General features: G+C 39.1%; 1 protein-coding gene across 7 annotated transcripts in view; it reads right to left on the bottom strand.

Annotated features, from left to right (window-relative positions):
* Positions 1–27,082, bottom strand: part of AFDN (afadin, adherens junction formation factor) — a 213,834-nt gene that overhangs the window by 34,673 nt on the left and 152,079 nt on the right. For all 7 annotated transcript variants that reach the window (XM_065400880.1, XM_065400877.1, XM_065400878.1 and 4 more), the window contains 3 exons: positions 23,526–23,724; positions 22,508–22,611; positions 18,856–18,942 (listed from right to left, as the gene is read on the bottom strand). In XM_065400880.1, the coding sequence (XP_065256952.1) occupies positions 18,856–18,942; positions 22,508–22,611; positions 23,526–23,724 (390 nt within the window). The remainder of the gene's footprint in view (positions 1–18,855; positions 18,943–22,507; positions 22,612–23,525; positions 23,725–27,082) is intronic.

Here is a 27,082-nt window from a genome sequence, read left to right as displayed (position 1 = left end):
CACCGAGTGTCAAAGTTGAAGCAAAAATTTGTACAGCATTAAGATGTTCATCTCTCCTACAGTGCACACTGATTACAATTCTAGTCTGCATTCCTAGATAACCTGCATAAATACGGACTTTTATGGATAAAAAGTTTCATGTACAAAAGAAAGTAGTTTACATTATAAAAATGCTTTACAGCATATATACAGAAATCACTTCATCCACTATTGAAATACAGGAGCCATCTAACAGCACCAGCAACACTATAACGGGCAAGACATCTTATACTGCTCCCTGTATCACTGTGGTATCTGAATGGCATGTTCACCTTAAGTGAACAACTTCTCCAGCTGAAAGTAAAGGTGAACTTTTTTTTTTTTTTTTTTTTTTTTTTGGAAGTCCATGATTTTTAGTGTTTAGCAGAGTTATGAATTTAATATACCAGCTAATTTAAGCTCACAAAGTGATCACCCTATGTCTGACCTACAGGTCCTAACTTGCACAACCCTTTCAAAAGATGAGCCTGGGCGCTTCAATTCATAACACTGTTAGACACTAAAAATCATGGACTGAAGAGAGACTAGATTTATGGCTTATTACAACAAGCTGTAACACACTAACCCCCCTCTTTTTGGCCTATGACTGCAGAGGTGTTAAAGGACCACTCTACCTTGACTGGTCCCTTAGTAAAGAGGTTCCCAAACTGTGGGCTGGGGCCCAAAAGTGGGCCACGACACAGTCCCGGGTGATCTGCCATCATGGGCGGAGTTTCGGGGGGGAGGGAACAGGGTGAGCAGCGACGCCAGGCACTCTGTGCGTCCAGATCAGTTTCCCCACGTGGGTTGTGTATCAGCCGCCATGCTCTTCAGTCTCAAGCAGGTGTAGTTCTTGGTGCCCGCGAACCACTGGGTGCCAATGGCCACAGTGACCGTATAGGACAGCTTGGCCCAGCCCAACCTTGCACATACACAGCCACAAGGAGCGAAGCTGCCCCCACTGTGTCAACTAGGAACTGAGCATATGGACAGACCCTGCAGCAGCACCACCTCCTCGGGCACAGCCCCTCCCTGCACACCTGAGCTACACCCCTCCCAGCACACAGCCCTTAACTACCCCCTTCCCACACCCTGAGCAACCCCCCTTCCTGCCCACAGCCCCTAGTTACCCCCTGCCTGCACCCTGAGCTGGCTGAAAGGCTGAAAATTGAAATTAAGATCAGGTTGAACCTCACTAACATATGTCCCCAGCTGGAAAAACTGTGCAAGGAGAAGCAGGCACATCCATCCCATTAAGAAGACTTCTGGTCTATAAGTTATTACATATTTTTACTTACAATGTTTGATTCTTTTCTAAATAGTAGAGAATAGGGTTGGTCTTAACTTAGCACAGAAATTCAGATTTTACACTAAAAATTGAAAACACAATATAGTGTTCAAAGTTGGACAAATGTTGTTTTAAAATCAACCACCAACACAATTTTTTTTTAACAATGTTGTAAACATTGTTGTGTTGCTTATTCAGTTTTATACAAAATTGTGTTTTCCTTCTTTGAACACATTTTGCTCTCAACCTTTTTTTAAAGTGTAGTTTTACTAAAACTGTTTGGTTTCAAAGATCTTGAAGCATTTCTTTAAGTACATATTGCTAGGGATTTCTATAATTACAATAGTTAACATTAAAATGAAATGAAACATGTCCATTGTTTATTTACAGTGTTATAATTTGTATGTATGTAATGATTAAAATTAATCGTTTTCCTCAAGAAATGTTAACAGTCGAGTGCCTATTACAGCTGCACAGGTAGACCTCAGGGAAAAAAGTTTGGGAAGCCCTGCCTTACACTATGTGCTAAATACTTATGCTAAACAATCTGTTCCACCTTGCATTTAACTGTGATGCTCGGAGTACCTTTCCCAGATCTGAAGAAGAGCTCTCTGTGGCTCGAAAGCTTGTCTCTCACCAACAGAAGTTGGTCCAATGAAAGATATTATCTCACCCACCTTGTCTCTCTTATATGCTTCCTATTTCAACAAGACATTCTCCTAGCACTTAATTTATGCACAATAAGGATTACAAATTTTGTAAATCAAAGGCTTACAGAGGATGATAACCTTTGAGCACTCAGTTTGGACAGTATGACCAAATCATTTTCTGATCTGTATTATTCAAATATAAAGAAAAAGATGGCCTTAATTCAGCTTTTAGCCGACTAAAATCTATATTAAGTACAGTACTGATTTTGGTGTATCACATTATGTTCTTAAAATTAGAACAGATGCAAGTTGTCAGAAGAAACAGAATAGGATTTTTACAAATGTGTTTCACAAGAGGAAGCACTAGATAGAGAATAGGCCTGCTAATAAGTGAGGATGTGGATTAAATTAACATAGAAATGGCTAAGACACTAAATTCCTCTGTTATATACCTAAGAAACAAAGTTCGAACAACTGGGCAATAATGAAAACCTTTTAACAGCTATTACTAAAAAGCAAGTAAAGGAATAAATGGGGTAGAAGAGAATGTGACAAATGTAACATTTGAATTTTAGCAAATCACATGGACTGAAAACTCTCAGAAAGATAATTTAATGATAAACAGTGTCAAATTGGGATAAGGGAATTTAGCAGGGGATAAACAGTGGTAGGTACTGATTAATTCAACGTAGTTATTAACAATCTGGAAGAGGAAGTGGAGAGCAAGTAAATAAAGTTTGCAGGTAATGCCACACTGGGATAATTTGCCCCACTGAGAAAAGACAAATACAAAAGAGATCTAGTGAAATTAGAAAATGGACACACAAAATGAGAGACTCACGTTGGAAGAATACAAGCTAATACAACAGAGTAAAATCATTCAACACAAATATTTAACATGAGAGAAATCTAGAAATGAGTTCCGCTGAGAAAGTTTTATGGTTGACAATGACAGCAAATTAGATGCAATGACTATGTATATGCAGTCCAAAATTACATCAGCCCTTTTTACTATCATCACATTGCAAACTCACATCATACGAGTTCCTCTATGTTCTAGCCTTCGCTACAAAGTTAACATATTAAAACACAACCATGAAAGGTTGAGTTAGCTAACAGTGCATGACTCTGCAGTCAACCTAGATAAGGACAAGTCATATTCAGCGTCATTTCAGCTATTCAGTTAAGCACTTCTGTCTAGCATCACATTAGTTAATGTAACTTCAAAGTCGTGTTTTAACATAACATGTTTTGGAAGCCCTCTAGGGCCATGATGTAGCTACATCTGGAATACTGCACTTATTTCAGAGAAACTCATTACTAAAAATACAGACAAATTGGAGGGGGTGCAAACAATGATACAGAAACTATTTGGGAATAAACAGACTGATTTATGAGAAAAGGAACGTAACAGTCCTGAGATATCTGAAGAATCTAAACCAAGAAAGGAGAAGAATATAGTAGTACAAGAGAGTAACAGCTAGGAATAATGGTGTTAATCTAAAGGAATACTTAAGAATAGCAGAAAATACAGTGAGATTTATCAATAAAACTGTAAATTAGACTCCTACGTGAAGTCACAGAAATTGCACCATTTGGGACACTTTAAACTAGACTGACCACAGAACTAGAAAATATACCATATGGAATAATTCACTCTGCTTTTGCAGCTGAGAATGGTAGTGGGTTGACCACCTCCCTATTTGCTATAGTGATGGTGATTCCACCTTGAATTAAGATCTTATAGGTAGGCACAGGACAGAAGTCTAAACTTCTTTTCCTCTGGGCTCTGTGCTGCTGGAATAAATACCCAAAAGAATAAGGTGAGGGTCATGGGCTCCAACTTCTAGTGGGAGTCATTATTCTCATAGCTTCCAAAGCTGATCATTTGAGGGTGATGGATACTTAGCCGGGGGGAGCTAAAGCTGTCACTATGTTCAAAAATCGGTGTGCAAAGTGGTTGGCTCAGGCAGCCAAAATAGTGCCCCAGCACAGTGCACCAAAGTGGGACTGCATAGTTTATGTTCAGTTAAGAAGATGGTAGTGAGGACAAGTGTGCACTCCTAAGATCATTTGCAAGGAGTATCTCTACCCCTCAGGCACTAGTAACTTGTCTTAATATATTGGAATTGGAAAAGGTTCAGAAAAGGGCAACAAAAATGATTAGGGGTATGGAACGGCTTCCGTATGAGAAGAGATTAATAAGACTGGGACTTTTCAGCTTGGAAAAGAGACGGCTAAGGGGAGATATGATTGAGGTCTATAAAATCATGACTGGTGTAGAGAAAGTAGATAAGGAAGTGTTGTTTACTACTTCTCATAACACAAGAACTAGGGGTCACCAAATGAAATTAATAGGCAGCAGGTTTAAAACAAATAAAAGGAAGTATTTCTTTACACAACGCACAGTCAACCTGTGGAACTCCTTGCCAGAGGATGTGGTGAAGGCCAAGATGATAACGGGGTTCAAAAAAGAACTAGATAAATTCATGGAGGATAGGTCCATCAATGGCTATTAGCCAGGATGGGCAGGAATGGTGTGCATAGCTTCTGTTTGCCAGAAGCTGGGAGTGAGCGACAGGGGATGGATCACTTGATGATTACCTGATCTCTTCATTCCCTCTGGGGCACCTGGCACTGGCCACTGTCGGAAGACAGCCTCCTGGGCTAGATGGACCTTTGGTCTGATCCAGTAGGGCCATTCTTATGTTCTTAATAAAACTGTGCAATGGAACAGACCAAACACGTGGTGATCATTTCACTGGGTCCATAGCATTTCACTGGGTCCGGTGTTGTCAGCAGATGGACTAGATGACTTAACAGAGTTTTCCCAACTTTAATTTCGGAATTTCTATGGTTAGAACTAAACATTATGAAAAATACTATGGAAATTTTTTCCAGGTGTCAGAAGAAATGTTCAGAAAGCTAGCATTAGACAGTCTCAAACATGTGAACTTAGGCATCTGTAGAATATATTTGCATATGCAGGTACTGTAGCTAAACCTGTATTTCTGCAGATAATTAATGACAATGCCTCGTTGCTACAAGTTTTAGACAACTATTGTTTGCCTATACCTGTTCAGCTTCATACACCTTGCTTTCTATTCAGTTAAAAATGCCAATAAAACTGGTAAAGCTAAGAATTATGCTTGATTACAGGGTGCAAAACATTAATACACACATGAATTATGTTACTACAGTATGTTACTGTATTAACATCTACTTTAGGTTACAGGAAATATATTCAAATTTTACAAGCGACTTGAGAGAGGACTTGAAGATTTCTGCTTTAACTCCATGATACCTTTCAATGGTTTGAGAATTCACATGCTTAGTACTCTGAGGAAACAACTTTAAAATAAAAGATACCTAAATTTTCCAATTATTATATAATTGAAACATCTGAAGTTGTATTGAGCCCAATTCTCCAATCATTCCCTGAGTATTATTCCCATTGAAATGGTTGAAAAGATCAGGCTTACGTATCAAGCCAGAAGTCCAGAAGGCAAAAGAACTTTGTTAATCAGAAGTCAGATGGGGACCCTGCCTTTTTGTTAATGACAATCATGAACGTTATCTACAGGAAATATACATTTCAGAAAACATAAGAAAGCATTCCAAAAGAAGATAAAGAAAATAACACCACAAATATTTTAAAAATTGAGTACAATAATTGGTATGCACTCTGCACACCATTCAGCCATGGGAATAAAATTGTTTGTTCTTGTCATGGAGAATTTTTTTTACAACCTATTTGGGAAGGAAAGAGGAAATGATACAGAAAGGAAGGTAGATATAAGAGCATAACACATTGGCTAAATCAATTTTTTTATAATAAAAAAACATGCTATTTGAAATGGATTTCTTAAAGGATTAATCACAAAACTTTTGCTTGGAGTAAGCCTGGTCCTAAAATAAGTGATTTGAAGAATAGTTTAAAAAAAGCCTTATTTTATTACATTTAATTTAAATTAATCTGAAATATGTTAGATGATCAATCTACTCAACTGAATTGATCATTAAAATCTTACTTCCTTTCATGATGCTTCATAAATGAGGATATTATAATACAGAAGAAAAGAACAAAACAAAAAACTTTGTATGTGTATCTTTGGATTAGATTTTTTGTGCATTATAGTAACTGAGCATATTTTCAGGGATACAAAATAATCTGTGTAACTAGAACATTTTTGGAAACCAATATAACTTCTGCTCCATGATAAAAGAGTCCAGGCTTGATAGCTAGATTTTTACTCCATTCTTCCCACCACCTCTGAAACAGTAGTATTCACTGGTGTCATCAAGACTAATTCTCATTTTCCAATCTCTGTAAGCTTATACAGAAGATCAGAAGTTTTATAAACATCCTTAAAGGCAAGTTTATGCAGTAGAATCAGTCTCAGCCTGACTTGTCTGGCAAGCAGTAAGTCTACAAGTATTTAAATAAGTTACATTTATAAGCATTCTAAGAGTACACCAGTTTACTAAAACACTCCAGCTGGTTTACATATGCACTTACTATGAAGTATAAAGGAAAGGCTTCTGAAAAACCACACACCCACATTCCCCAAAAGTTGTATGATTTCACAGGTCAGCCGTGGTCAAGAATAAGCATGTAAATCTGCTTATCTATGTACAGAACATGTTGTGACCCTGACATTTTTTAATTTGCCATCAGTTCAGGAGAATGGGGGAAACGAACTCAGTAACTACTGATTATACATTTACAATGAGGACAAAAAGAATCTCTTGCATTTGAAGGTCAAAAACTCTTTGGCAGAGGAAGTTCAGTCCCCCCAAGTCCAATTTCAATTTTGGAAATCTATCAACATTAGACAAAATACTCTAAACCACACTCCATATAATCTCCAAATATAAATGAGGTGAACCAGCTTGCTGTATGTAGAACTGCTTCCTTTAATTGTGGCTACAGCTGCTTTGTTTCATGTGGTGCTCTTCAAAAAAACAACAACAAAAAAAACAACTGATTTTTGAAACTGACTCATGCTCCACATATGCAAACTTTTGTTTCCCCCCCCCTTGAAAAAACCAGAAACATTTTAGGAATTGGAGAAAGTACAGTTGTAAGCAAAAAAACCTCCTCCAATAAAACTAAAGGGTATTCAAACACTACCACCAAACAACGTCACCAGCTGGAAGAGACACACAATGCACATCCGAAGAAGTGGGCTGTAGCCCACGAAAGCTTATGCTCTAATAAATTTGTTAGTCTCTAAGGTGCCACAAGTACTCCTGTTCTTTTTGCGGATACAGACGAACACGGCTGCTACTCTGAAACCTGTCACAATGCACCTGAATGACAATGACCATTTGAACATACTTTTGTTAAAATACTAAGTAGTGCGGGGTTGAAAGACAGACAAATTCAACCCCCCTAAAGAGCTGGAAAAATGCCACAGTTCATACATGCACAATTTCTTAGAGTTCAAAAACATCCAATGAATCTGCTGAAACATATTCAGTGTTTACAATCCCAAGGAGAAGGGAATAAAAAGCAGGGCTAAATCAGTGCAAGTTCTGTCACTGACTTTAATGACACCATGATTTCACACTAGGTATTTGTTAATTTGTTATAAAAAAAAATTTCCAGTGAAAACACTACAGGCTCAAGCACAAAAGAGTAAGTTAACTGGACTTCACCTATATTTTCATAAGACTTGGTTCTCAAAGTAGATAGAAAAGAAAAGAATAACCTTTACATCTCTAAAAAATTATGCTTTTCTTCTATTAAAAACAGTATCAAACATATCTTATTTCCCTTAATTCTTAGCTTAATTTTTACCTGGTTTTGGTTTCCATCTGATTTAACTGCCTTGCTATTAATTCTAATTTGTTAGGTAGATGTTATTGGCAGGTGATATCTACTGATCTAGACAAAAGTACATTGATTTAGGTGCCATATCATCTTTGTCTCAGCACTAAATTGCACCCATCTGGAAATCAATCCGTTCCAAATAACCTCTTTATTGATGAAAAATACCACTATTTCTCTCTAATTGCTAAGGAATCTGGATTTCAGAAATTAAAACTGAGTATGCAATGGGTGTTTTACCTACTTGAATTTTACTCCTACTTTAAAAGACATGGGAGAAAAAAGAAAAAGTGAGAGGAGAAAAATACTTCAGTGGACTTAATCTTTTCTAAACCTTCATGAAAAACCCTCTTCCACATGGCAGTCCCCACAAGGTTCAGATATGTTATTTAGTATTCCCCAGCTTTTGCAACAGAAATCTAAAATATAAGTCTGCATGGAACCCTTCACTTACATCAAATTATGAACTTTCAAAATACAAAAATTGATTATTCGTTGAGACCCTTTGAGCTTAAAGTTTACTAACTGAGGACTTTACTTTTAACATACAGATCTGAATATTAGTTGAAAGTGTAAAGCACTGAGATATTTGGAGTCAAGCCATTTACCAGAAATGATACTACTACTGATTCAGTGACACTTTTCCCTTGTGAGTCAGTACTGAACTGAACTAATGCCTGAGCCATAATTAATGGTTGGTGGTGCTACCTTGTGGGTAGGACATTAATTGGGCAGGACCTCTGTTGTACAATCCAAATATTCCAGAGCACTTTTTTCAAGAGATGGGTTTTAGCCCCGGTGTTGAAACTGAACTTGAGATAATTACATTCTACCCATCTCAATTCAGGTGGACAGTTTCAGATGGACGGAGTTTAAAGTCACGTGTAATGTTGCTGGGTCCTGCTAAACAGCTAACAATTTCCAGACCAGTTGAGACTACTTTTCACTGGTGACAGAAGCTATTTCTTTATGAATAATTGATAGATCTTGTGTAATATACTTTGAGATCCTCAAGAATGAGAGAGATCACAATCAGGATGCTATAGTATTACTATTTGCAGTGTTATTCCAGTGGCATTGGTCCCAGGATATTCAAGATACAAGGTGGGTGACGTACTATCTTTTAATGGACCAACTTCTGTTGGTGACAGAGACAAGCTTTTGATCTTACACAAGAGCTCTTCTTCAGATCTGGGAAACTCAGTGTCACAGCTAAATACATTAATGAAACAGATAAGCAGTTAACACCTTTACCGTCATATGATAAAGGAGTGTTAGTGAGTTATAGACTGTTGTAATGAGCCATAAGTCCAGTATCTTTATTAAGTCAATGATTTTTGGTGTCTAGCAGCGTTATGAATTTAAGTTCTCAGGCTCATCTTTTGAAGGTGTTGTGCTGGTTTCCTTTGAGGACAAGGACTGAGAGATCAGATATAGAGAGATCATTTTGTGAAAAGTGTTCACCCACAGGTGACATGGTGTTTTTGTTTTTTATAATTTTTCTGTGCAAGTTCATTTGAGAATGTAGTAATTGTCTGGTTTCACACACACATTTGTTGTTGGGGGCATTTAGTGCATTGGATGGGGTACACTACAAGTTGTAATAGGCATGTATAGGACCCCATGGATCTTGATAGGTCCAATAAAGTTGTCCAAAAGAAGCTGGTCCAATTAAACCTACCTTGTTTAAACTATTGTTTACTGTGCGTAGCTAAAAGGCTTATGAAAAATAAATGTCTTTAATGCCAAAGTTGATCAAGCCTAGTAGATGAATACCAGTTAAACCTTCTACACTTATTATGCCCCCTTCCCCTCCGGCTTGATCAACAGGAAAAACCTTTGAATGCTGTTTCTATTGCACAATAAATTGAGCAGCTTCCCCACACACCTATCCTTCTGTACTTACAACAGATGTAATCTGTTTGTGACTGTCTTAATTAAAAAACAGAACACCCTAAATAGACTGTGATCCTTGGACTCTTCCTTTGTGGTTTTCCTCCTTCCAACATGCTGCAGTCTTTGGAGTGGGGAGGGAAAGGAAGCAATCAGAATGAAATAAAATATTTTGTGTATACTAGGAAGTGCCTGAATACTGAAGCTATTATTGCACAGGTAGAATTGGCATATCCACCTGGTTTTGCAAGGAGCTTAGCTCCAGGGAGAAGTGCTTTCCCAGCAGACGACATTAAAACAAACATCTGGGTGACCCATTTGCAATATATAGTAGAAACTTACATTTAGTGAAATCTTACTTGTCCAGCTGAATCAGATCTGTGGCTAGCGTGACCAGGTGTCTGATTTTCGACTGGAACACCCAGTGGAAAAGGGACCCTGGCGGTTCTGGTCAGCACTGCTGACCGGGCCATTAAGAGTCCATTCGGCGGTGCTGCAGCGCTAAGGCAGGCTAGTCCTTCCCTACCTGTCCTGGCTGGCACCGCACTGCAGCCTGGAAGTGGCCAGCAGATCTGGCTTCTAGGCGGGGGGCAGGGCCATGGGGCTCCAAGCACTGCCCCCGCCCCGAGCACCGGCTCTGCATTCCCATTGGCCAAGAACCGGCCAATGGGAACTGGGGAGGGGGGGGCGGTGCCTGCCAGTGAGAGCAGCCCATGGAGCCTCCTGCCCTCCCCCTCCCCACCTAGGAACCAGACCTGCTGGCTGCTTCTGGGGCGCACGCAGCATGGGTGCCAAGGCAGGCAGGCAGCCTGCCTTAGTCCCCCCTGCTGTGCTGCTGACTGGGAGCCACCACACCCCAACCCTGAGCCCCAACCCCCTGCCCCAGCCCTGAGCCCGCCCTGCCCCAGAGCACCCTTCTGCACCCCAAACCCCTCATCCCCAAGCCAGAGCCCTCACCCCCCCACACCCCTGCCCCAAGCCCACTCCCATACCCTGAACCCCTCATCCCTGGCCCCACCCCAGAGCCAGCACCCCCAGCCCAGAGCCCTCACCCCCTTCCACACCCCAACCCCCTGCTTCAACCTGCAACCCCCTCCCGCACTCCGAATGCCTCATTTCTGGCCCCACCCCAGAGCCCGCACCCCCAGTTAGAGCCCTCACCCTCTCCTGCACCCCAACCCCCTGCCCCAGCCCAGTGAAAGTGAGTGAGGGTGGGGGAATGTAGTGACTCGTAGAAGGGGCGGGGCTAGTGTGTTCGGTTTTGAGCGACTAGAAAGTTGGCAACCCTATCTGTGGCCTCAGATAAAGGGGGTTGAGAGAGAGAGAGAGAGAGAGAGAGCGCAAGCAGCCATGGTGCCATAAGCTTATAAGACAAAGAAATAGGAAGCAGCAGCTACCTATTATGGAACTTCCCTCAGTACCAGAAGCTATAAAAACGCTGGAAAATGATGGGTTGGCAGGAAGCAAGTCACTTACCACCATGTTAGCTGCTTATTAGTTCATGCCATGGGACATACAAAACTGGCAGCTTCCATAATTACTTACTTCTAGGAGACCGAGGCATGAAAAAACAAAAACCCTGTGGTGATAATGCTAACGAAATGCTCTAGGTTCTAAGAGGTTATTAAGAAGCATAGGTAGTTGAGATGCCTGATCTGAAATAATAGGCACCAGAAAAACCCTCTTTGCTCAATAACATCAAATAATACACAAGATTTGCTTTAGGCATGTAAACTAACGTTCAGACTGATCAAGTATAAGTCTATCCACATTCACAGGATGCCAAAACACTAAAATTCTACCAGAAGAGAAGCTTGTATGTCAACAATGAAATAATGAACCGTACAAAAGTATACCAATGCTTTATAGTTTGCTAAGTCATGATAAATATACTCATACATATTTGTTAGCATATACTGGAGAAGTTCAGATCCTAAAAGTATTATTGGTGACAGAAGAATCCAATTTTAAAGTTCTTTTTGCGGATACAGACTAACACGGCTGCTACTCTGAAAGTTTTTTTCGTAAGTCAGATAATTCTGGATTGCCTAACAAACAAGTTATCTACGCCACATGTGAAATATCAGAAAGAAATTCCTGATTTGCATAGATATCCCACAATATATTCAAAATTCCTGATATTAAAATCAATCCCATTTCAGCCCCTTTTTACACCACCAACTTATACTGATGTAAATTATTGGGCTAAAGAACCAGTAGCCGTTAATACAACTAACTGATTAGTTAATACAATCAATTTATTTTCTAGTCTAAAATGTCTTATCCCATATTCTGATTAATTCATCCTTAAAAAAACAAAGTTACGTAACAATCAAAATAATCTGTTTTAGAAAGGCAATGCCTTTTTCTACAGTATCAAATGGCAAAATCTGTCTTGTTCAGATTCTGAAATGCTTGTAATGTTTTTTAAAAAGCCTGTATATCCATCAGCTGGTCACTTTATTTCAGTACATTCAATGGAAATACTTTATCCAATTACCATATTTTTACAGAAAAATACACTTATTTGTGTTTTGAAAGAAATGTTTTTCCTGAGTCAGTTTTCTTGTGGCTGTAACAAATGACCAGTTTTAATAAATGGAAGAGAAAGGACCCATATCCTTCAAAGTACAAAAACACAATATGTTTAAGTCAGTCTTCACACACTCGTTGTGTTAATTAATCAGCAGCTTCTTCTAAACAATTTTTGTTCTACTGTGCTCACAGAAGATGTTGAAACCCTGCCTTGTTTTGTACAGTATCAATCTAAATTTCTCCACTCTGTACATATACCTTAAATTCAAGAAATAGTTTGACTTACTGGAGCACATTTTCTAGGTCTTTTAGTTATTCTAGTCACAGACCAGGTCCACAAAATATTAAAAACTCTCAGAAGTACTGTTTAGGATGTCAAATTTTAATTATTCTTACAACACTTTATAAATGGTAAACAGGGACTTTTAGAGGAATCTGGATTAAAGCCAATTAATATGACAAGCAGACATCATAAGTCATGCTATTCATGCTCTTTTAAAGTAAAATAGTTGCAATCAGTGCTGTTACTTAAACAGTAAAAATCTAAAAACTGTCACTACCACAAGTCTTTCTTTTGAGAAGTGCATAAAAAGAAAAGTACTTAAAATTATTTTTTTTCCCCTTCTAATTTTTGAAAAGTTAGCCACTACCCCCCAACTGTGTAACTGCATGCTACATTAAATAGCTGCTACAAGAACAAATACCTACAGACAGGTTTAAACAAGCAAGAGTACAGGAAAAAGTACAAGTATAACATTTAAAACTTTACAGCAAAACAGTTCCAAATAGAACTCTGAACAAAACTTACCATGGATTCTGTTCTTCCAACAACAGAAAACCACATTTTGATCTCCGGGACTACAGATCCTTAAAAGAAAAAAACCCCAGCAACAAACAATTCTCCACTTCTCTCTCAGCCCTCAACAGCAACCAACACTACAGTCTGCTGGTTTTTCCAAGACACCCATCAAGATAGTTCTGAGCTGGATGCTATGACACTGTATGGCATTTATCAACACTAGCTATAACCAATACAATATTCAGACTCTTACGTAATCACTTATGCGGCTCTGACTTTCATTTACTTTAGGAGCATTATTAAACTTTGAAAACTGCTAGAAAAACAAAAAGGGACCTCTTGTACAAAAGACAAAAAACCTCCAAATTAAACAGGAAGTAATGTGCTGGCCCACAGATGGGTAAGTCGTCACATGCTACCCCCCCCCCCCCCCCCAAAGTGATATATTTTTAAAGTAAACTGCATGCACATTCTGCTTCCAAATCATCTGGATTGCATAAAAAGTAACCGCTATGTGGTTGAGAGTCAGGCAGCTTTTAACATCACAACATCTTTCAGGGTTAGAGCAACCAAATTCTGCACACAACCGCAAAAATCAGTACTGCCACTGATGCTCAACCACTCCCATCTCCCTAAAAATCAATGCCCCTCTGATGCTATTTGAGGCACAATTACAACAGGCTTTACTACAGAAAAATATGCAACATTACAATAGTGGTGGAGCAGCAGTTAGACTTTCTGGGTAACACTGGACAACCTGTATAATTTAAGCTTTTTAATCAAAATACAACTATTCATAGTTTTAAAAGACATTCCAAGGTATTTTTTCTAACTCTTAATCATTTTAATAACCTCTTATAAGCTCAAAACAGGTGTTTCATTACTAACATTTGTTTTCATTCATTGTACATGCACACTTGTTTGTTACATGGTTTCTCAAAAGCTGTGTTGACAAACATACCATTCATTTATAATGTAAAATTACACAAGTTGAAGGGTAGGGCCAATTTTGAATCACATTTATAACTTTTTTGGGGGTCAGAATAAGGTACCCAGTTAAAACATTAAAATTGAAATTAAAAGAAAAGCTGTTGATATTGTAGACTCTGATTAAGTGGAAAGAGGACCAAATATACTGCTTCTCAGTGACTATATAAATGTTTTCATTCTTATATTCCTTGCTTCACCCCTTCTTAACTTAACATGGGTTTGCAATCCCTTGTATTACAGACTGAACTCCACCATAAGGACAAGCAGGTCCAGCAAATTTCAGTGCAAATTCTGTTACTTTTCCTTACAACTTTAGGTTTGACCTGAACAGACTATCCTTTGAGATAGCAGAGAATTCTTTCTGTAGGAAGAAGTGACAATGGACTGTGCCACTAAAGTCTTTGTGTTCTTAATTAGTAAAAGTTTTGCAAGTTTTCCATTATGACTCCTTAACTTCCATGGATTTTAATTCCTTGAAATATGAAGTTTTGAATATATGGTATGAACCCAGAAGAGAATTTTAACATTAAAAATATGACCTACTTCATACGTTATTTAAATGTTTCACTCTGATTTGAGGAGGAAAAAGTAGTTAATGTTTTGGGAAGGGGGAAAGAAATGCAGAGTGAAAAGGATTTCATTTTCTTCACCAATCTGAGAATCTGCACACTTCCCTCTCTTCTCCAAAAATGCCTGTGACCTTGCATTACAGTCATCTTCTGACTGGCAAATGTTGACCAGACAGGAGTCCCTTCAGAGCTAATCAGTTTCACTCAATAAGTGAGAGAGGTCAGTGTTGAGATGGCACAGCACTCCCTTCCCTCCTTTATGAAGCATAGAAGATTAGGGTTGGAAGAGACCTCAGGAGGTCATCTAGTCCAATCCCCTGCTCAAAGCAGGACCTAATCCCCAACTAAATCATCCCAGTCAGGGCTTGTCAAGCCTGACCTTAAAAACCTTTAAGGATGGAGATTCCACCACCTCCGGAGGGAACCCATTCCAGGGCTTCACCACCCTCCTAGTGAAATAGTTTTTCCTATTATCCAACCTAGACCTCCCCCACTGCAACTTGAGACCATTGCTCCTTGTTCTGTCATCTGCCACCACTGAGAACAGCCGAGCTCCATCCTCTTTGGAACTCCCCTTCAGGTAGTTGAAGGCTGCTATCAAATCCCCCTTCACTCTTCTCTTCTGCAGACTAAATAAGCCCAGTTCCCTCAGCTTCTCCTCATAAATCGTGTGCCCCAGCCCCCTAATCATTTTTGCTGCCCTCCGCTGGACTCTCTCCAATTTGTCCACATCCTTTCTGTAGTAGAGGGCCCATAAATGGACAATACTCCAGATGTGGCCTCTCCAGTGCCGAATAGAGGGGAATAATCACTTCCCTCGATCTGCTGGCAATGCTCCTACTCATGCAGCCCAATATGCCGTCAGCCTTCTTGGCAACAAGGGCACACAGCTGACACATATCCAGCTTCTCGTCCACTGTAATCCCCAGGTCCTTTTCTGCAGAACTGCCGCTTAGAAAGTCGGTCCCCAGCCTGTAACAGTGCATGGGATTCTTCCATCTTAAGTGCAGGACTCTGCACTTGTCCTTGTTGAACCTCATCAGATTTCTTTTGGTCCAATCCTCCAATTTGTCTAGGTCACTCTGGACCCTATCCACCTCTCCCCCCAGCTTAGTGTCATCTGCAAACTTGCTGAGAGTGCAATCTATCTCATCATCCAGATCATTAATGAATATGTTGAACAAAACTGGCCCCAGGACCCATCCCTGGGGCACTCCGCTTGATACCAGCTGCCAACTAGACATCAAGCCATTGATCACTACCTGTTGAGCCTGACAATCTAGCCAGCTTTCTATCCACCTTACAGTCCATTCATCCAATCCATATTTTTTTAACTTGCTGGCAAGAATACTGTGGGAGACCGTAACAAAAGCTTTGCCAAAGTCAAAATATATCGCATCCACCGCTTTCCCCATATCCACAAAGCCAGTTATCTCATCATAGAATGCAATCAGGTTGCTCAGGCATGACTTGCCCTTGGTTGACTGTTCCTGCTCACCTTCCTCTCCTCCAACTGCTTCAAAATGGGTTCCTTGAGGACCTGCTCCATGATTTTTCCAGGGACTTAGGTCAGGCTGATCGGTCTGTAGTGCCCTGGATTCTCCTTCTTCCCTTTTTTAAAGATGGGCACTATATTTGCCTTTTTCCAATCGTCCGGGATGATTGGAAATGAAATGAGTGCAGTTCTTTTGTCACTGAAGTCAGAGACAGAGCTGTATTTATAATTTAAACTTTAGCACTGGAAGTATAAAAGTAGCTCCAGCAGAGTAAATTGATACTTGCGTTATTTGTAACAGTGCCATCTACTGACCAATCATTGTAATTTTCAGTTTTTATTGCCTTTTTTGAAGCACTCCTATTGTCTAAGGGCCCAAGAGTTCCACCTCTGGCACAGGTCTTCATTTCTTACAATAAAATATAATTTTACATTATTATTTGAAAGTCAATCGCTTTTCCGATTTTGAAGAGAAATATTGCAAAAACAATTTGCAAAATGTTAACAATGGTGTGCAAGTGCAACCGCCAAATTAATTCCATTCTGACACATGCTGTCTAAGTCTTTTTGGATATTCCATACATTTAAGAACTTCATTTCACAGCATAATTTTTTTTTAGACCTGGCAAATTTCAAAAAATATAATCTCTCCCCCCCCCTCGTTTTCTGCAGGGGAAAAAACGAACAAAAACAAAACAACCGCATTCTCCCCTCATTCCAGAATTTCAATTTCTGTATCAATGCAAAATATATGACTGAAATCCACTGGAAAAACCAAGAGTCAATAGCTAAGGGAAGTAACAGAAAATGAGAAAGTATGTTCACTGTTACAACTTCTCAAATACCATTTACCTACTTTGAATTGCTCTTTTCTACACAACCTTGAAAAAACAGCTCTAATAAGCAATTCTCTGTTCTAAGCAACCACTTGATCTTTCAATGAAAGATAATCTCTTTTATGCAGCCAATATTCTACTGGTTTCTTAAGTAGTCACATAACATAGGTTTCACTATTCACTTTGCTATTTGAAATATACATTAGCTGGGCAAAAAATATTTTCTACATATCCATAGATTAACATCAGGATAAGGAGACAGAACATCTGCTTCTTACTAATTTTCACAGAGGTGAGAATTATTTTTTAAGCATAAACTTTTTAAAACTTATTTTGACACCAGCCAGTAGCCCAGTTGTATACTGCTGCTATAAATTAGGAGTATGCTTCCAGTGAAAACTGTGTGCCCGACAGGGAAGCCAGTTCCAGTGGAAACTGCAATTTTCCCCATCTCATATCCCTGGTCCTCCTTACATGAGAAAGTTTTTTCGTGCTAAATTAGGACTCCCCCATCGATTTAATAAAACAGTTCCACTTCACATTTCCAATTCCATCCCGCGCAAACACTGAACTGAAATTCAGTTGGCAGTCAGAAGTCTGATATGAAGATAAATTGGAGTACTCTCAATACTCATGTACTATTAGTCTTTCAGACTACTACTGTACTAACATGTCAATAGCACAAAATTAAAATTTTTAGTCTCCAATTTCGAGATTATTTTCTTGTAGTCACAAGATGATCATTAGGTGTATACTCCTGAAAGCCCCCCCGCACCCCCCAATGGCAGAAACAGAACATTAAAAATAAATACAAAATAATCAAATCAACACCATCAAGCAGAAACATTCTGAAATATGCAAAATTTCAGCAAAAAGAAGAATCTTTACAAGAACTCAATCATGTTTGACAGCTTAAAAGCCGTCAGATAATAGCATCTTTAGGATGTAAACTCGTTGGGACAAGGGACTTAATTGTTCTGACACAGGTCATCTACTGCACAGCAAAAAGACACTGTCTCTTTATCGGTTTGTACATGGTCCACTCATGACTGGGGCTTTTGGGCACCACAGTTATATTAATAAATCAATCACACTAATATTTAAGCTGAAAATCAAGAGAATGTTGTGTCTGCTACATAAAGCCCATATAACGGACCTAGCCAATAGGTAGAGCCCTCCATCTGGTGGCTGGAGTAATATGTGCATTCTTTATGTTACCAGAGCCAAGACGAATCTATTGCCAGTACCCTTTATAAGGCAAACTTTCAAAAGGTAACCTCCTCTTGCCACAGCTACTCCGCATATAGTATTTTAAAGAGCAATAAGATGAAATAACAAAAATTAAAATCACATAGGCACCTAATTTCAGTGCACAGAACAATAAGGTCTTGTCTTCACTACACAGAGTAGATAGAAACTTCCATTTACATACTTGAATCTTATTTTTCTATTAACTCATTTTTAAATTGTAATACATATAAAAATAACACTTCCATAAAAATTGGCATTTATTACTCCTTATCCTAAAGAGTTTCTGCTACTTTTTAGCAGTGAATCGGTTTTAATTATCTTTTCATACTCAGTTCAAACCCAAAATATCCAAATACAAAGGGTTGGTAGCATCAATATTTAACTTAAAAAAAAATACAAGTATGAATGCAATATATTAACAATTACTGTGATATAGTCAATATTAAGAGTGCCAAATTACAAAATTAAATCCAAAAATTCATTATAGGACACAACTTCAATATTAAAATTTTCTAATTTAAATGGTTGTTTCTCTTACTTTGTTCATATTCTGTGTAGTGTGTAGACCAGCATTTCATAGTCAGGAACCTAGCAGGCTAAATATGGTATGCAACATATACTTTCCCAGGACATGTTTAAGGAAATGTTTAAGTAAAAAAAGTGTTGCTTGATGATTTTACTGCAATATGTTTTCATACCTTAGCAGCAACAATGCTTAAGCCCATTCCATTTTGTTTCTTTAATGTTACTGTGATGATTTCCGGTTCTTTCCTCAAAGGCTGAGCCTATCAAATGGAGGTGGGGGAGGGGAAGAGACAAACATGTAAGTTTGCATTAACAGCAAAACTAAGTATGACGAGATCTGCATAAAATAGTCTAAATCAATAAAATAAACAATGAATGATTGGATGGAATACCTGTTGACACACAAAAACTCCTTTTACAAATCATTTTCACTTTAAACACCTGTGACTCTTGATTAGTATTAGTTTAGACAGAGGTTATCAGCATTAAATCTGTGCTCATATCACTGCCAAAGGAAAGGTCAAAGTCCACCAAAAAATTTACTGAGGTCTAAGAGATCTACAATTCTAAAATCATTTAACAAAAATAGAAGCTGAAAACTAGTTAAATCATTTTATGATAACTGTGCTCTTTGAACCTTGTTTCAGTTTTTTTTAACCCAACCTCTAGAAAATAAAATTCACGTGCAAAAATACTGGGGCAATTAATATTTTCAGAGCAGATTAAAACCTTTAAATACTTCACAAAAAAGCAAGACATTTAAGTTTGAAAAAATCGCCAGTGGATATTTGCAGTAGGTAATTTTCATGGTATTTTCTGATGGTGCCAATATACTCTTAGGTAATGTAGGTGACACTACAATCTTAAGCATATGAAGCCCATAGTAGTGTCCAAATGAAGCAAAACTCTGTTACTGTCAGTTTCATAAGACAAAAATTTAAAAAAAAATGAAACACCATTGTGGTAAAGTTAATTAAAAAAAAAAAAAAAAAAAGGCAAGGAAATTCTAAGCGAAGTCTACCTCAGCACACTTATGCCAAAGACTGCAGCAAAACAGGAGCCTGCTCCCATTTTATTTAATAGGAGTTTTCCCATTGATTTAAATTGGAACACAATCAGGTTTCAAGTCTATTAAAAACCCACTGGAGAAGTGACAAATTTCTCCAAAAACACTATGTAGAGGAAAAAGTCACAAGACCCAGGGAACATATAGCTTTGTCACTGTTTCCATCTTTCAGCTCCTTTTCAAACAAAGGCTTAAAAACTAAGTCAATGTAAAGCAAATCTTCAGAAGTATTTATTTTTATAATTTTACAGACTACCCACCAGTAGTAAAACTCAATTTTAACTCAAAAAATCGGTGGCTCAAAAAGAAGATTTTATCACCTGCTCTAGAACCAAATTATCCACTTCGTTATGGATGTCACAAAGTACAATTATTGTCAAAAGAGCAAATGGAAAAATGGCACTTTCTTACTCATGAGATCTACTTCGTGTGTGTAATTCAGGGTGATATTAGCTTACATTAGTGACAAATAGACAATGTGTTACTTGATTACTTCCTTTTTGGGACTGATCTCTAACTAGTCCAAGACTTCTGGGATATTGTCCCTCTGTTTCCAAATACTGGAGGCAGTTCAGGTTTGTCCACTTCTTAATAGTAATGTCTTATACTATATTCCACTATCTACTGGAAGACATTTCTAACTTTTGGCTTGGCTAGACAGGTTGTCCCAAAGAGCCTGAATACCATAAGACTTGGATGAGCCTGCATTTATGGCATTATTTAATGAGGCAGCATGAGGTGTCATGGTCAGAGGTCTAATCCCAAAGAGCTGAAACATCTTGTTTCCTTTGGCTGTTATTCCTTTTTGTCCACACTCCTGTATAGTCTGAGATGGTGGAATGCCTGCATGAGGCCAGAAGAGCCGTTTACCTTGTAGGAACATCCAATGTATTTTAGGATTTATCACTGAGTAGCCAATCAATCAGATTCAAAGTATTAGGAACTGGGATATATAAGCAAACTCTATCCCACTTATTCAGATGATGGAGAGCAGACCCTTGCAATAGCTCCATTAGTGTTAATTGTGTCACAAAGAGAGATACCATCTAATAACTAGGTACAGACAAATTCCTAGACAAGCCATCTAGTCTATTATCAATATTTTTGTGAATGCTCTTGGAGGAGTAAGTGAGACCAAAGAGTAACATTTTGTACTAATAAAAGCAACTGCTATGGGTGAATGAAGACTTGGCTGATGAAAGTGTCATATTGTAAGTCTCTGACAGGTCCACTGATATGAGGTGGTTTCCTGGAGAGATTACAGAGAGAGGAAGACAGTCTCCATCCTGACTTTTGTTTTCTTCATCAACCCCTTCAGCCTTTTGAGCATACACAGCCCGGACTCCTCCAGAGCTTTTTCATATTATGAGGAATAGAGTAGAACCTTGTTACCTTTTCTTGAGGGACAAGTTCTACTACCCCCTAGCTCTAGGGCCTACAAGATTTCCTTCAGGATGAGTTGATACTTTTTGTCACTGCTTGAGGTGAGGAGATGAAAAAATGGTGTGGAAGAATCTGAAGCCCAAGACAGTACCTCAGCTGCACTACCTCTTGTACCCACTTTTCTGATGCCTATTAGCACCAGATGTCTTAAATGAGATATCATGCCCTCAAGTCCATTTTAGAACCAAGGCAGGATGGGTCTCAGTAACAGTGACTGTCTGAATTGGAAGGAGATTTTTTTTCTTTACTACTAACTTAAATTTGGCATGGTTCTGAGGGGCTAAGCTTCTTTACGCTATTGCAACCAGGATATTGTGGTTTAAATAAATAAATAAATAAATAAATAAATAAATAAACCAACCAATTGCCAGTGAGGCTCCTAAAGGCAGTTTGGAAATCCTGTCTAATGAGGATTTCTACCATCCTGCCTATAGGATCTTTTGGGAAGGAATCCCTCTTAGCAGGAATTGCCATTTCCTTTGCCAGGGATGCCACTGCTGCATCAGCCTTAGAAAGGATGAAGAAAAAACATTTGGGTTCAGGATTTCTTGACTCCTGATCCCCCACTTTGGCAGGTACTTTATCATTCCATCCTAATGATTTCTTCGAAGCAGTTGAGTAGGGGATGGCAAATTCTGCTTTTATTGATTTCATCATATTATATTTTTGGTAAACTAATGCAATTATAACAATGTCAAAACATTTAGGCTATGACACAAACTTCTCATTGAAGTAATACTGGTCTTTTACAAAAAGGTTAAATAAGTGTTTTTCAGACTGAGTCTTGTTGCCTAAGAGTGCTCCAACAAGCAAAATGAAAGTGAAAAAAAAAAAAAAAAACCAACCCAAGAACACATTTCCCTGACGATCTGGCAAAAACAGAAGAACGTGCTAGATTAATGAATATTCAATATTAATATTTAGTTGGTGACTGCTGGTTTACACAGCCCAAAGCAGAAAAGAATACACAAGTAAACAAATGAACAGGTTGCCCTGTACATATAAATTAAAAATATACTTTCAAAATGAATCTTTTAATAGTATTTTTGAGGGAAATCCCTTTGCCTTCTGCTCCCCATTGAAAAATTGTTTACATTATGATAGGCATGCTATGACAAAGATAGGGAAACACTGATATAAGCTGATCTTGAAACATTTCCACAAATTGTTATTTTTCTTTGCTAAGAAGCCACATAAACATCAGTGACATCTATTCTTTGGAATAAGGATAAAAACGGAGTACACAGAAAATATGGTTCACTGCAGGTTAATATTTATAGACTCTCGCTCTGAATTACCCCAAAATGAATACTTACTAGCTCAGCATTCTCGCGTAACAGGTGACTTTCATAGTCTGCACCTTCAAAATACATTGTCCAAGTGCCTGGTGAACGTGGATGAGGTGTCAGCCTGCAAAAGCCTAGAGGGGAAAAAAGCACAAGTGAACATGTGCCACTCACTTGAAGAATTAGCTGGTGAAACAGCTAAAAATAACAGTTTTGCTTGTGCATTACTACCATACAGCAATATTTATCCTTATCTGTTAAAATGTTTTGAATGGTGTATGCTGAACAAAAGATTACAGGCATGTAAGAATTACACCGTCACAAGCACGATTAACACCACAACCTTACAGTTCTTTATAGCATCTTCCACCGGAGGAACCCAATGTGCTTAGCAAACATTAAGGGGTCATTTATGACTCCTTTGAGCTTAAAGTGTTCTACAGAGAGAGGACTGGCTGTATAACCCAAGCAGCAGTTCTTGGTAGTATTGTGCCTTTGAAAGACTTGGTGGAACACGAAGGAGACACTAAGCCCTTTTCCCCTCCTCTTTCAGTTTATGCACTTTCTCCCAATTTTCTTTCATGCCATGTTTCTCCTGTCTTTCCTGTTATTTTTCATTTCTGCAGGATCCGAAGTGGTAGCACTTTACAAAAGGAAGGACCACACAGGGAACATTTCTCTCTTTCTACAGGTCCATGTATAAAGACCTTGATGTAGGTGCTTACTAAACACACGCTGCCAATACACAGAAGCTCACTTCAATTATTTAGAAGCCTGAAATAAACATGCATTATGCCAAGGGGATTCACAATGTCATACGAAAGTAAAATTCAGAAAAGTATATAGAAGTTTTACATACCATGTGAGTGGGGTAAATTTAAATAGTTTAATGAAAGTGTAAAGCAAAGGATAATGAAATAAGGATTGAACACTATTGTGATTGAGGGGGGAAAAAACAATAAATACCTCTAAAGATACCTCAAGTTCTACATTTACTATACTACAGAAAAATAACATTAATATACAGTTTAACAGTAGCAGGACTGACCTCTCTGGCATAGTGGATCTAAAAATTCTTGTAAACCACTTGGAATGTTTCTGACAACATCACATGAATAGCCATCTTCTGGCAAAAGAAAAGGCAGCTGTAGATCAGGATCCTCTTCTAGCTGGACTTCTCTGCCATCACTACGAGCTAGTTCATCAGCTGTATTTTCTGCAACAGCCACTACATTCTCTATCAACTCCTGGACATAAGACAAAAGGACATTGTTATGTTTAAAGGGCTAAATTAATTCCACTATTAAATAATTAAATATATATATATAAAGAGAACGTTATGATTGCATCATTAAGCAGCCAAAATTCAGGAAATTACAAAGCTAAAGTTGCACATAAAACCTCAACTCTACCCCCACACACGTGCCTATATATTACAACACAAGCTTTATCAAATCCAATATCATGCAACTTCATTCTCCAACCCTGTGTAGCATCTTCTAATATCGTCTCTTTTTTAACGTAAGTCAATACACCAATGAACATATATTAGACATTTTACATGAGGTCTGCATTTGAGAATTAGTATGTGATCATGTAATTAAAAACTATACTGTAATGCATATGCCCAGTCAAGTGCACATGGCAACCTTAATTATGACACTTCTTGTGTCTTGGGTCTAATAATTTTTGTACAATATTTTGTCCTTTTTTGTACAAAAGATAGGGGGGAAATGCATTAAAAGGGGCTGCTTATTCCAGAATATGAAAGCTCTAGTGGCTCATAAAAAATTGATGATCATGTACAATTCCATAATCTGGGCCTAGTTAGCTATTTGCTACCAGAATGCCATGTCCCACAGTTCTTAGAAGGTTCACTGGAGGGAGGGCCCTTATCCTGTGCCATAGTAAATAAATCCAAAGGGGCCCATATCATAAAAACTTTTGGAATAATCAAAGGTACATCAGAGTGATGCTCCCACTTGCACACATTATATAGTGCAAAGCAGCCCTTCATATCTTGCAAAGTTTCATGTACAACTTCAGAACGCTTTTCACTGTGCAGCTAAATTAGCAACATATGTATACACAGTGAGGTCTTCCTTAATTGAGCTTTTTATGAGCTTAGCAAAAGAAATTCAAAAGCTACCAATTGTCACATCTTTTCATCGGAACATTCAAAGGGAAGACCATCTCCATGCCACGATTCTCTCTCTAGTTGCTTCCACTCTAGAGCTGTTCAAACACCACCACATTTTAAAAAATAAATAAGACATTTTGACTCTCTCTTCTTATACTCAATCTTCTAAAAATGTCACTGCAGGTCAAAGAAACCTTGGAAAATTTTAACCTGAAATGTGAATGTTCTGAATGGGCAAGATGCTCCACAGATAGTGTTTAAGAAGCAGATATAAAAGACCCCACCACGCTAACCATTCCTCAGTTCCTCTCCAAATCAGAAGAAATGACTTTAACACTGCAGACGTATTGGAGCATAAGCTTTCGTGGGTGAATACATGCGTCTGACGAAGTGCGTATTCACACACAAAAGCTTATGCTCCAATACGTCTGTTAGTCTATAAGGTGCCACAGGAGTCTGTCGCTTTTTACAGATCCAGACTAACACGGCTACCCCTCTGATATTTAACACTCCAAAGTAGAATGGAAGGAGGGGGGGTTAAATGAGGATATACAGAACAAAACTCTTGTTACTGGCAAGTATTTTTTTTTTTCTTATGACTGTCTCTGCAGATCCCCTCCGCAGTGGACCAACTTAATAGCAGTGATAATCCTGAGAATAGCTAAACAGTGTGTGACTCTTACTAAGTGTGGATGACCAGATATCAGTACATAAAAATGCCTTCTTTCTCTTCCATCTCCCTAGCAAACAAAATCCTTTCCACAATGATCCATGCATTTGTCACCTCCAGGCTGAATTACTGTAACTCACTGTATCTGAAGGTAAAAGTCAAGATAGAGCACAGCTTTCAGCTGGTACAGAATGTGGTTGCCGGCCTTCTCCATGGTTTAGGTCGCGGTGAGCACATCAGACTGGTACTCGAGTCCTTATACTGCAGGGGTTCTCAAAACTTCATTGCACCGTGACCCCCTTTTGACAACAAAATTTACTACATGACCCCGAGCGCGGGGTGTGTGTGTGTGTGTGTGTGTGTGACACAAAATCCGAACCCCGCCGCCCTGGGTAGGGGGCCAAAGCCGAAGCCCAAGGGCTTCAACCCCAGGAAGGATGTCTGTAACCTGAGGCCCGCCACCCAGAGCTGAAGCAGTTGAGTTTTGATTTTGGCCCTGGGCAGTGGGGCTCGGGCTTCGGTCCCAGGTCCCAACAAGTCTAATACCAGCCCGGGCAACCCCATTAAAATGGGGTTGCGACCCACTTTGGGGTCCTGACCCACAGTTTGAAAACCTGTTATACTGGCTTCTGGTCAGCTTTCAATGCCGGTTTAAGGCTTTGGTCCTAATCTTCAAAGCAATTAATGGAACAAGCCCCAGTTCTAAATTATAGACCAAATTTTGATCTATGAACCATTTTGACAGCTGTGCTTCTCTGGGACAACACAGATCACAAAGATCAAGACAAAGCACATGAGAATCTTCTTCAGCTATCCCTCGATGCGAGGATGATGTCTGCCAAGAGGGTTCATTGGTGAGTTTTTAAGTGGCTGAGGAGCCCAATTCTTGCACTGCAGATTTTCCCACAGAAGTGACAGGTGTAATCTTGGAGGAGACAATTGTTGGCTGGACTGTTATGCCCTCTCTTTCCTCCTTTGTTACTTCTCTGTCTCATGAGCACGTCTGTTCTCCTCAAAGTGAGCTGTGGCTTGGTGTATGGTGTGGCGTCACTATGTTCTGTTCCGTGCCAAGTCCTCCCAGTTTGTTGGGTTGGTGCCTCCCTTTTTAAGACGTACTTTCAGTATGTCTTTGAAACACTTCTGCTGCCCTCCGCGAGCCCTTCTTCCCTGACTTAACTGAGAGAAGAGTATTTGCTTCAGGAGGTGAGTGTCAGGCATATGTACACAGTGGCCAGTCCAGCGGAGTTGGTATTTCATGACCTGCGCTTCTATACTGCTCATGTTGGCTGCAGAGAGAATGCTGATGTTAGTGTGCCCGTCTTCCCAGCTGATCCTGAGAATCCTCCTGAGGCAGTGCTGTTGGAACCACTACAGCCACTTGAGATGTAGTCTGTAGGTTACGCAGGTCTCGCACCCATAAAGAAGGGTGGGGATGACAACTGCCTTGTAAACCAAAATCTTGGTACCTGCTTGCAAATCCCTATAATTGAAGACTCGTTTGAGTAGTCTTCCAAAGGATGTGCTGGCACAGCGGATCCTGTATTCAATTTCTGTGCCAATGCTAGCTGTTTGGGAGAGGTGGCTGCCAAGGTATGGAAAATGGTCCACATTTTCCAGGGGGTCTCCACTGATGGTGATTTATGGAGTACAAAGAGTAGTTTGTACAGGTGAGGGCTGATAGAGTACCTTGGTTTTCCTGATGTTGAGAGAGAGAGAGAGAGATCCAGACTATGATAGGCATCTGCAAAAAGATTTAGGGTGTTTTGCAGGTCAGCCTGTGTGTGTGTAAGAATGA

The sequence above is a fragment of the Emys orbicularis genome, chromosome 3 (genome assembly GCF_028017835.1).
Source record: "Emys orbicularis isolate rEmyOrb1 chromosome 3, rEmyOrb1.hap1, whole genome shotgun sequence".
NCBI classification, from domain to species: Eukaryota; Metazoa; Chordata; order Testudines; family Emydidae; genus Emys; species Emys orbicularis.
This window is presented reverse-complemented; position numbering and strand designations above follow the sequence as displayed.